This window comes from Papilio xuthus, unplaced genomic scaffold, assembly GCF_000836235.2.
Source record: "Papilio xuthus unplaced genomic scaffold, Pxut_1.1 DF828780.1, whole genome shotgun sequence".
In the NCBI taxonomy this organism is placed as follows: domain Eukaryota; kingdom Metazoa; phylum Arthropoda; class Insecta; order Lepidoptera; family Papilionidae; genus Papilio; species Papilio xuthus.
Window position 1 is genome coordinate 3,530,494 of NW_013529869.1, and position 12,468 is coordinate 3,542,961.

A 12,468-nucleotide genomic window follows, 5' to 3' on the forward strand; every position below is an offset into this window, starting at 1 on the left:
ACTATAAGTTTAGATAGTGTTGATAAATACCATTTATCTCTCCTTTTTATTATCTATTTAGTAGAAATGCTTTATCGTGAACATTTACACCTAACTTATACAATAGCAGCAACTTGTCAACCACGATCTTTGACAAAAAAAATCGGAGGGGGAAAAGGAATAAAATTATGCCTCCGACTTGCACACTCATCAGACGAAACACGGTAAAATTTCACGCCTGTCTTCTGTGAGGTTATAGACAAGACGGCTCATTCGTGCAACAGATGTTGTTGTTGTCGTCTACCAATGTTAAAATGTTCTTAATACTTATGACGTTTGAATATAGTACAAGTTCATGCATATTCTTTATCTGTCTATAAATTTATAATGATCCTAGTCAGAAAATTAATGTACAAAGCATTCATAACGTTTGTATAGTCCACTCGGATCAAATACCGTAACAAAGGATTTGTCAAAGTGTTTGTATGTCAAAGTGTCGTTGTAAATAATTAACCAGCCGTGACTGATTTAAGGTCTGCTTGTTCTAGTACATATAATGTATGCCTTTAGTATTTAGCTTTGAGAATTACGAAGCTTTAATTATTAAGTTGGTAACCAACTGATGAATTACTTATGAACGTGATTTAAAATTGACAAATTAACAAGTAGCCTCCTGCTATCAAAGTCATCATAAAATGCAGTATGTTAAAATTCTATCTATCTCCGGCGACTATTTTCGTGCAGAATTAAAAAAAATCCTATGTGTTCTTCCAGATTATGTGCTACATCTATGCCATATTTCAGAGAAATACATTGAGCAGTTCTTTTGATACATAATAAAAAGCATCCATCCATCCACATATGTAAACTTTCGCATTTATATTATTAGCAATATAATAGATGCTTAACTAAGTTTTATCGAACAGAGGCAATGATACGGAAAAGAGATAATATATTATAATATATTTTCCCATTTAACTTTGTTCTTAAAATATCAATTTGAAGTAAATGAAATCGTAATCATTGGGACATAGATGTCACAGCGTAGTCTGAACCCTGTGTATATTAATACGAAGTTAATCGCGCGTAAAGCCTGAACCACGGACGGACGACTACAGGTCAAGCAAATGAACCTAAATATGTTTTCTACCGTTAAAGTTAACAATCCTTTTATAATATTTTTCTTAATATAATATAAATGTCCATTGAATGAGTTGATGATGCTTCATGTTATTTGTTATTTTTAGGGTTCCGTACCTCATAGGAAAAAAAAACGGATCACTTGGTTGTCCGTCCGTCTGTCAGTCAAAACCCTTTTTTCTTTATTCGTCGTAATCTCTCGGTAGCATTGAATGTGTTGATAACTTCACATTATTACGTACCTAGTTAGTTTAGATTTAGTTCCTTTGATATGTTAATTTATATATACTACGTTTTTAGTCTTCCGTTCCGTTTGCAGTAGCCGTTCGAAATTAGTACCTGAGGGAATCCCAATTAGTAAGTTCTGATGTCTGAGGATTTCAGTGAAATTATTTCAATATTTCGTGTCTTCAAATATTTTGCGATACATTTTTGAAAATGAACTCGAAATAACATGTTCGTCTTTTTAAATATTCTTGAAGCAAACAAATGTTTTTCATGTATTTGGTTTTTAGTAGATTATTACTTTTAATTAATTTAGGATATTTTTTAAATTGTCAAAATAAAATTGTATCTTTTATATTATCATTACATCGAATTGGAATCTATTCTGGTATGGTGTTTTTGTGACTAAATCTTATATAAAAAAATTCTCGTGTCACAATTTTCGTTCCCATACTCCTCCGAAACGGCTTGACCGATTTTCATGAAATTTTGTGAGCATATTGAGTAGGTCTGAGAATCGGCCATCATTGATTATTAATCCCGCGCGGACGGAGTCGCGGGCGACAGTTAGTAAATAAATAAAAATATTCAGATCTTAACACATTTATTCCCTAATTCAAGGCTAAATAAGTCATAGGGCGCTGGATACGGGGGGATCCAGCGCCTGAGGCTGAAGGTAGGCCCTCCCCCATAGTGGGAGCTGCTTCGGCAGCTGACGCAGGCGAGGTCGCGGACGAAAGCGCAAGCGTGCCCGTGGCCTCGCCATGATGCGTAGGAGGAACAGAAGGGTTTAGTGGGTATGCTTCCCATCCGAAAGAGAATCCCACATAACTGCCGCGTCCCCCCCGGAGCGCGGAGTATGCATAAAGCTTTCCCCTCTGAAAAAAAGGCTAAATAAGTCAGCAACTAGGTAGTACAAATTAGTGGCACTGAAATACAGTGACTATTATTTTCGTTACATAAATGACTCATTAGTAAAATTACTAATATTTACTATGAGAGTAGATGCTAAGATAAACTTATATTAATTAAACATTTGCTTTGATAAATTGGATTTTTGTTACGATTGTTCAACACACCATGTGATGTAAGTAAATGTTTGTACAAAATATATAACTATAAACATGTGTGGTTTCTTCTATGATTTTCCTTTTTTTTAATTTAGTGACTTTTTTTAATAACACAGCATTTGAATTTATCGTAATAAAATAAGCTAACTGTATTTTTTTGAATACAGCTCTAATGGCCTACAATTCTCGTGACAACCATGTATAGCCTTATTCAAACTTATCAGCTTAATGGGAATGTGTTACCTTACAGTTTGCTGAAATCAAGTACCGCAGCCTTCGTTTGTTTTTTTTTATTATTAATACGTAATATCCTGAAATACTTCTTAAGGCAATGCATAAATGTAAGATTGCAAGCCGGCGTAGTTGCCATGACACAAATTATCAATACATTGAGCATTCTCTGCTCCACGGATTACATCGGTACGGCTCACTAACGTATTAAACCGCATCTTAACGTACATTTAACCAGGCAATTGTCTGAAATAAACGCCAAAGATACTGAGGATTTACGTACTTTTACTCGACAACAACGCTTAATTTTTACATACAAAAAGAAATAATATACATTATGTTCTATGTAGGCAACACATTATGTTCTTGCAAATTTCTTCTGGTAGCCACTTAAACCAGGTGTACTGGCTGCTCCTTTCCCGTCATAAATTTTTTGTAAAAGTGACTGTAAGGCTTTATCAAGTTTTCCATTTCTTCAAATTTATTTATCATTGTCAACATTAGTCAAGAAAGAGCTATCGTAAACAAACCTTTCCTTAATAATCTTACGCAGCGCGATAACGATCTCGCTAATTACAATGTGACTGTTAACTGGAAACAGTTGACGTCCGCGTGTCGTCGACGCCAGCAGTGTAATGTGTAATGAACGTAGCTATTACACACTCCACTCCGTTTAGAGTGTGTAACTGCTGTGTAATTAAATTGATACAGCTATAAAGATGTTTATTTCGGCTTATTCATTTTAAATCAAATTAATGTTTGCCATGAATATTGTGAAAATATACATATATCTAAAAATTCAAGGGCAAGAGACACTGGTTTTCTTTTTAATATCGTGATATAAGTTGCAAGCGCGTTCCGTTATTTGGTTCGATGATCTTTTTGAATTTAATTATTTTCTTCTCTATTTTTTTTTTATTTTAAATCTTTGTCTCTTATACTACATTTATTATGTATTAGGTTCTATCCGTAAGAATATGTTGTAAGTTATTGAAATCGAAAATTTTATTTAACAGTAAGTTTCGTCATTATAAAACTGTTTAATTTTCATTGCATTAAAAAGGTAACAGGACGAAACAAAAAAAGAAAACTATGCTTGTTAATACAATTTAAGTCGATAAGAAAATAAAAAAAAACAAAAGAAAACAGTAAAAAAGTAAACTTTCTTTAGAACTAAATTATTCTGAAAGCGTTTGAACTAGCTCTAGTTTTTATTACAGCACAATTGTAGACTAGTCCCGGTGAGAAAAGAATGCTACGTGTCTTTGGAAATATGCCTCGAGCTACAACTTATTATTCGTACAAATTATAGCAAATTAGTCTCATTATAAAAACGATAGCATAGAAAAATTTAAATACTAACTGCATTGTTGTGCATTTTATATAGTTTAAATAAAATATATAATATAAAAATAAAATTAACGATATTTTTACACTAAGCATCTTATATTACTTTTTTTACTGCTTCAATATCTGAAACTGAGATTACAAAAAACAGATGCGGTATACCTCTTCTTATGGAGACAAGACAAGTACCGCATCCATTGTTAAAGTTTATTATTATCCCTAATTCAAAATACGCTACTTCACAGTACAGTCAATTTCCCTCCGCGTCAGCACTTCGTTATGAACGCGAAATGATAACGAAATGCGACATACTCGTATATTACTCAGCATTATTCTAAATGAGACAGCCTGACGTCCATGCATAACAAAAATAACACCGTGATTATTTTGAAAATTGGGAAACTGAGGAAGACAGATGTTAAAACCCTTGTCATCACCAGCTCACTATACGTCCTCACTGAGGGGCTCGGAGCATTCGCTAAGTTAGGGGTGACTAGGCCTTAGTTAACCACGGTGGCCCAATGCGGGTTGGTTGACTTCAGTGTTCTCCCAGACGACATAGTCTGGGATAAAAGATATATAATAAAACCTTTGATAATTTTATTCTCCTAATTTTAGTCGATTCCGATTAGGAGATGAAGAGAAGGCAGAAAACTAGCGGAACACCAGGGTGATCAAAGATAACCATTGACGGTAATATTTGTACGTTATATTTATATCTTTTGTTTTCTTTATAATTTTTTTATTCACAATATCATTGATGTATCAAAAACACGGCATATTTATACGGTATACAAAGAATAAACATCCTGTGTAACGTAAAATTTCTCCGTAATTTAATTCTTATTTACCGCGTGTGGTATAACAAGAAAGTGCCAGCAAATAAATGAAGGAGGAGTGAAAACAATTAATTGTGTAAATTAGCTCGTAAAAGGCAATTTTGTAAGACATTTGCAGTGTTGTGTTGAGTAAAACATTTCGTCTAAAACACTGAATAATAAACAAGACAATTCACACAAGGACACAGATTTCTAATTATCTTCTTATCTCTATATTGAATTAATTTATAACAATAATGATAATTTACTTAAATGGAATACAAAGGAAGAAATGTGAGCTAACTTATCGTAAACGCTGTCATTGTGTAAAACCTAAAAAGTAGTTTTTTTAGATTTTAAATACTAGCAGATTTTTGTTAATCTAAAATTTAATTGCTGTTCATTAGTCTCGCTAAAACTCGAAAGCGGCTGAACGGATTTATCTTATCTTGGTCTTCAAATGTTCGTGGAGATATAGGAAAGGTTTAAAAGGTGAGAAAAATTCAAATAATTGCCGAGAAAATCCTAAAAACAGCTCTTTTCTTTTCCCATATAAACGACAGAATGGATCTCGCTGAAACTTGGCATAGATGTAGAACAAAGTCTGAATACACATAGGCTAATAATTATGTATTTTTTTTGATTACACGCGTACGGAGTCGCGAGCGACTGCTAGTTTATAAATATTTCCCGTGCCATTCCAATTAAGCTCTGGGCTTGGATTACGACAGTAGTCGAATGGCATGATTACAATAATTGATACTCGTATACTTCAACGAGAACAAAAATACTTCGAACACACACAAGAAATTTATATACGTGTATATAGAAATACACTTTAATTATCGTCTTATCAATGCGCTTTGAACACTTAAGGTTGACATCGATTTCGCTAACGAAATACAAACACCTGTCGATGTCTTCATCGTGCCAGTAAACATCGTGAAGTTTGTTTGCCGACGTACGCTACACTGATTTCGTGACATTAAATTAAAAATATCCATCTTATTTTCCTAATCAAATATACAAATTCGTAATTTAGATAAACATTATAAGCATACACATAATAAAACTGGAGTCTGTATTTAATAACGAAAAAAAAACATTTCACGCATATGACGTTCTTGCGTTTCATAACGAAGAATAAACTTTAAAAACTTTCGTCTGTTTGTCTGAAAGTCTGTCCGCAAGGGTGCGTTTGTTACGGAATATCTCCAGAACGGCTGGATTTTGACGGGACTTACTTTTTTAATTTTACGCTGAAGAAGTCGAGAGCCACGACCTATATATTTATGTTAAAAAAAAAATTAAACAATTTACTCGGGCTTTAATTCCAGACATGTAGTTATAACAAAAAATTTAGTCAAAATCGATTTAAAGAGTTAGAAAATTTCATATTGATTACTTCAATAGTTTAAATCGATGTCCCATAAAATAATTTCACATATTACAAGCTAGAACTTTAAGTTAACTTAAAGCAAGAACCAACTCAATTCATTCTAGTGCAGCTGATCTTAACTAGCGAGTTTTTCTAATTCCAAAGATCTTCCCTAATGCTTGTGAACTATTTGCTAATGGTTACACGGTTCCCATAAATACTAATTCAGACTTAGTTACTTGACTAATGGTCTGCAAAAGTCGCAATTAGCTTCTCGCTGTTGACCATTAGAACGTCTTCATTTGTTATTGGGGATCGTTTTCATGAATTTGCAATCATTATGCGATTAACACGACCACTTACAATTGTCTAAATTTAGCTTTCATGTTTTCTTTTTATACAAGCACAGTTTAAGAAAACCTTATTTGTAAGCTATTTTAATATAGGTCTAAAATACATAAATCATGAAGTAAAATAGCGTTGTAGTTGATTTTAAAGGAGATAGAAAAACGATTTATATATTTTAAAATTTGCAGCATTGGATTATGGAATGTAATAGTTGCGTTCCGTTTTTATTTATAATACTTTTGAAATAAATGAAGAATAACTACAAGTATTGCTTATTCAAATGAATAATTTCAAATAATCCTATTTATCCAATTCGAAAACAGGATTAAGCTAAGTTAGATAAAGTTTAAAGTATCTTTAAAAAGTTACGACAGACGAGCTTTATTCTGTAGAAATAAAAAAAAATACTGCGGATAAAATCCTTGTATCTTGGTATAACTTTGGTGTTAGAATATTCATGAGATATCTGCGTTCGCCAATTACTTATGATAAATGGGATTTGAAGAAACTCTTGAAAACTATATAAAATAAAATCTCAATAAAATCTCATGTCATAAAACTTCACCAATAAATATATTACTTTTGAGGTTTTCTTACAATATCGTTATTTTATCATTGACAAAGACTATCTATACCTATCTTACTAATATTATAAATACGAATGTTTGGAAAGATGAATATTTGCATGGTATCTCCAGAACGCCTTAATGGATCTCGTTGAAATTTGGCATAGATGTAGAACATAGTCTAGAAGAACACATAGGTCACTAATTTATTTATTTTTATTCCCGCACGGACGGAGTCGCGGCCGATAGCTAGTATTTAATAAAGTAAGTATCATATGTGAAAATAATGCTGCAGCTTTATTAATTTTCTCGAATTTGTAAATTTAATTATAGAATCAAAGTTTAAAATGTTGAAAGTTCGGTACTTACTGAACCCGAAACTCGAAAAGCTATTGCTCACCTGGACCCTTACTTAATTGTTATAAGTCGAGGCAAATTATATTAATCATGAGATATTTAATACAACTAGAATCAGAACTGACTTTATAACAAAAGTTTCTTAGTTTCAACGTGCATTTCTCTGTTAAGTTTTGAAGGCATATTGTAAGTTACCTACTTATTTGTTTTCAACTTTATTAGTTTAAACTTAGTACTTAGAACTGATTGAACATGAAATATCTTCTAATGAGCTTTCTATAGCGATTATTGTTGGTAAAAAATCCATTAATTTTTTGACTTTAACTAGAAATTAAGTTTTCACGAATCGTAAAAAGAAAATTCGATCAAAAACATTTGATTTCCATTATTACGAAGACGAATAATCAATTATTCAAATATCTTTCTTTGTATATTATGATTCTATCAAAGAACATTTACATGCTTTATTTTTTAACCATTATTGAAGCTTTCTGTAGGGACAGTACTCAAGGATTTTTTTTAATTTAAATTAATCATTTTTAAACTGATCAAGTTCATCTCAATAAGTAGAAGTAAAACATTTTATATTTTTGATGTTTGTGAACACAATTTTCGTTTCAGAGACTCTACCAATGTTAAAACAGGATATTAATAGAGGTCATGTTTTTTAGGCCTACAATTGATCTTAAGCCTTAACCCCCTTCACTTTAAAAATATTATTTGGCGATCTTGTAAAACTAAAATATTTTGTTCATAAATTTTCTTAAAAATTAGGTTTCATGAATGTAAGTACGAAGTAATTCACACATTAACGTCGCAACAAAAAATATAGTGCTTTCAGCCAAAAATCCTTATGCATTTATTCTTTATAATGAGACAGAACTTTCAATGTGAGAGCATTTTTCATAGTAGATGAACTCTATGACAACTATATATCATAAAAGAGTAAGCAGAATTTACGACTTTCATTTCGGATTTTACTCTGAAGTATGTTTTGCTTTGTAAAATTTAACATTCCGCACCATACCGTTGTAACTTTTTTGTCCAACGCTAAATGTATTATATAAAAAGTAAATTTGAAATATTTTTTTATTTGTTTTTTTTTATTTGAAAATCGATGTAAATATGTAGTCATGATAAATATATATCTATAAAGTAAATTATTGTTTTTCATATAATTTCTGTGATTATTACTTAATTCCCACGTGTTCTAAGATTTTCTACTCAATAACATTAGCTAAGCATAAATGTTAACGACACTTCAATGCGAACATTGCTTGTCGAGTGATTAATGAAGTTCAGTCAATGGACTTGCAGCAAATCCGTTGACTAACCACATACAAAGGTGCAAGTACATATATATCCATACTTACATATACAACTTATAATCGCTACTAGTTAACATACGGTAGACACAGAAGACAAGCGTGAAGTGTGAGTTCGCGTTCCGTCTTATGATAGTGCGTGCCTACCTAATTTTAGTTGCCTTTCTTATATGAAAGGATGGAAAGAGAAAGTGAATCTGTCGGTGGAGAGAACGCAAAATAAGGGAAAATATTATCTTCCTATACATCTCGTCCTCCGTCGTTTAAAGATAGGTAACGTATCTGCAGTTGCAAATGCCTATAGGTAGCAGTTGCTTCGCTATTTCGGCGAATTCAGGTTACCGCATGCTCGTTCGCCACCTTAAAAAAAGATGGCATTGCAAGAATTTGCTTATGACTGTAAGAGTTCAGATAAAAGACCATCCAATTTAATTTAAAAAATTTAATGTAAGAAAGGAAAAAGAACGGTATTTGCTAATAATGAGAAATTACTTCAAGCAGAGCGGTTCCGGAGGTCCGCTACATTGAACACTTTTGTTTTTAAAATTAAAAGATTAATTTCGACCTCAATTTTATTATTTCCCCTCGTAAGAAATGGCCGTTAAAATGAGACAAGCTGTTAAATATTCGTCGTCTAATTTTAGCAGCTATAATATTGAGTTATATGACTCTTATGTCTTTGTGGAAAAAATAGTAACCTCCCTAAAAAAATAATCTCCCTAATTTATATGGCAAATGGTACATCAGTCCAATATGACTTTTAGACTTCTTGACTTTATCTTAAGGCATTCTAATCTAAAACTGTTGATACAAATCAGTAAGTGACGAGCAGCTGAGAATGTATTGCAAATTAACGATCAATTGAGCGTTCGCTCGTAAGTAATTGCATTCGCAGGCAGTGAACAGAGCGTGCAATGCGCAATCGCCCGTGCTAATAAAACTTTCTAAGAGAAAATTCCTATTAAAAGGTTAACTAAACATAAATATATGGCCTTCACATAAATAAGCCTACTATAAGTAGTGATAACATTAGTAATTTTACTACATTTAATTTCATAAAAGACTTATCAAATCATCTCTTCACAATGTCGACTTTACTATTTCATGTTACTGAAATTTAATAAAAATGTATGTAAGTGTTATAATTATTCGTAAATATTTTTGAAAGACACACTTAACGTGGCTTTCTGAGACAAATATCCCCATTTAAAACATATTTTTGTGTGTTTTGTCATACGTTTTGTCAAAGATGATGACAGGGATGACGATAAGTTTTACACGGAGATTTTGGTCTCAGAAACCAACGGTTAAAGAATGTTTGTTAATATAATTTAGTGCAGTGGAAACTCATGGGTTATTAAACATCTTTAGTATGACGTATTTATTCGGGCGGCTAACACTAAACGTTTAATTTCCACCAGTGCACCGCAACCACACAGTCTCGCTGTGGTTTCACATTTCCTTTCTAAACCAACATACTAAATACCTATCGAAATGGTGTCTTATGTATTTTCTACAATACCAGTTTTGAATATGATTTTCAAACAAATGGACAACTAAAATCTGAATCTGTCGAGTCACACATTTTATTAAATAAATATTATTTGAAAAATGTCTGTTTTTACATTTGCCAAGACGTCACAACACTTTTTTTTATAACAGTAGTGCGTTGCCGGCCTTTGAGATGGTGATACATTGCGTAGGTTTCTGCTTTAATCGGTTACATGTTATTTAAGCGATACATTGCAACACTCACAGTTATTAAAATATTTAGTAAGGGTGATGCTTAGTGTATTTTTACAGAGAGAAATAGACATAAAATAACCTCTTTAGCAACTGCTATTCTCCTACAAGTGTGCTGGTAAATAATCATGTAATATACTGCAGATATTTTTTTATGAAATCGAGGCTTTACCTAATCTCATGTATTACAACAATAATGTAAGTAAAGTAAAACTTAGTACAGTCGTAACATAAACATGCTCTTTATTTTTACGATACTTGTTCTGAGGTTAACGATAAAGCGCTATTTAAAATAACATCAAATAACGTTGAAAGAATAAATATTTCGCAAATTTACATTATATCTATACTAACTATAAAGACGCAGAATTTTTAGTTTTTTTATGTAACGAATAAACTCAAAAACTACTAGGCCGATTTCAGTAATTTTAGACCGTATTTTTAAGCAGTTTTTTTCAGCGCGGACAAAATCTTAGGCAAAACATATTAATAATTGTTAAAATTACAGTCTCACATTCGCATTCGTTAATTGGTTACTAAGAGAATTCCTTAGTGTAACTTTCTCATACTAAATCTATACTATTCTTTGTAAACTTGTATTTAATAAAGTCTCAATTTTATTTTTAATAAGATGCAAATTTGAAAGCATCTGCACGCTATATTTTGTTATAATAGCTATTTTACTTGGGTATCAAATTTCTATCGCCCATTATGAAATATCATTCAAAGCAGATGTTCCATAAGCGAATAATGTTAGATTTATTATTTTTTTCAGACAACAATAACCAGTAGTAGTGGCGCTATAACCATACACCTGATTGAGCAAGCAGTCACTAGAGGCCTCAGCAGCCTTGAGGATTAAATGACCTCAGAAAGGTCTGGTGCAAAGGGCAACGGGAACCCACTGTACTATTTTTCCCTAGTAGCTAACTTTATGGAAGAAGACAACAATAGTTGCCAGTTTCAATTATCAATTCCGAACTGAGACCTCCTTACAATAGTACGGTGCACAAAACACATTGTATTATTTAAAGAAATTTTAGATCCATTAAAATCGCTAATTTTAAACAGTACACAACTCTATTAAACAATTATGTCTCGATTTAGTTACAATTGAAATATTTTCAAGGTCAAAAGAGATCGACTACAAGGAAAAATAGCACTTAAAAAGAAAACTCTCTAAAAATACAATTAACTGTGAGTTTCCAGCTCTGACACACCTACATAAACATAATTTTGTCTCTTTTTTATTTATAGAGAATGAAACGGGCAACATTATGATGTTGTATTTTTTTGACTGTGTAAACTTTTAATAAAGAGCTAATATTTGGCGCGCATTATACATCGAGCTTGCTATTCGCAGCCGTATCTCTGAGGATTGCACGAATTGATTCTGTTCCCGCGAACTCCGCGCTGTATTTATTCCCAAAGCTTTTTACCACCTCGAAATTACCTTTTTCAATCTGTATTCATATCATGTTCCTATACTAACACCGAACCTTTTATTTATTTTCATACTTGAGAATCCAAAAAGTATACAATGTTTATAACATCAAATGTAATTTTAATGAATATGTTAGAAGAATATCAAACTTTAAAATTTCATAAGTTAGCTGATTAACCGTGGGTTTCTGAGAGCAAAATTTCCGTTTAAAACATATTTTTATCTCTGTTTTGTCAAAGATAATGACAGGGATGACGATATGATTAAAGATTAATAAAATATTAACAAAACCAATACTTAGTTTTTTTATACTAAAAGGTGGCCAGCGAGCGAAATAGCGAAGTGACTGCTGCCCATAGACATACGCAATTGTATATGCGTTGCCTACCTATAATCGACGGAGGAGAGGATGCACAGAAAGAAAATATCTTCCCTTTCCATGCAACCTCTCATCCGGAAAGTCCACTTCCACTTCCCATCCTTTCCTTATAAAGAAA

At 32.1% G+C, this 12,468-nt stretch overlaps 1 protein-coding gene across 1 annotated transcript in view; it reads left to right on the forward strand.

Annotated features, from left to right (window-relative positions):
* The window catches only part of LOC106128431 (uncharacterized protein C4orf22 homolog), a 56,794-nt gene extending 45,038 nt beyond the window's left edge, over positions 1-11,756 (forward strand). Inside the window, exon 4 of the mRNA XM_013326824.1 lies at positions 11,303-11,756. Within this exon, the coding sequence (XP_013182278.1) occupies positions 11,303-11,389 (87 nt within the window). The 3' untranslated portion in view covers positions 11,390-11,756. The remainder of the gene's footprint in view (positions 1-11,302) is intronic.
* The last annotated feature ends 712 nt before the right edge of the window (positions 11,757-12,468 follow it).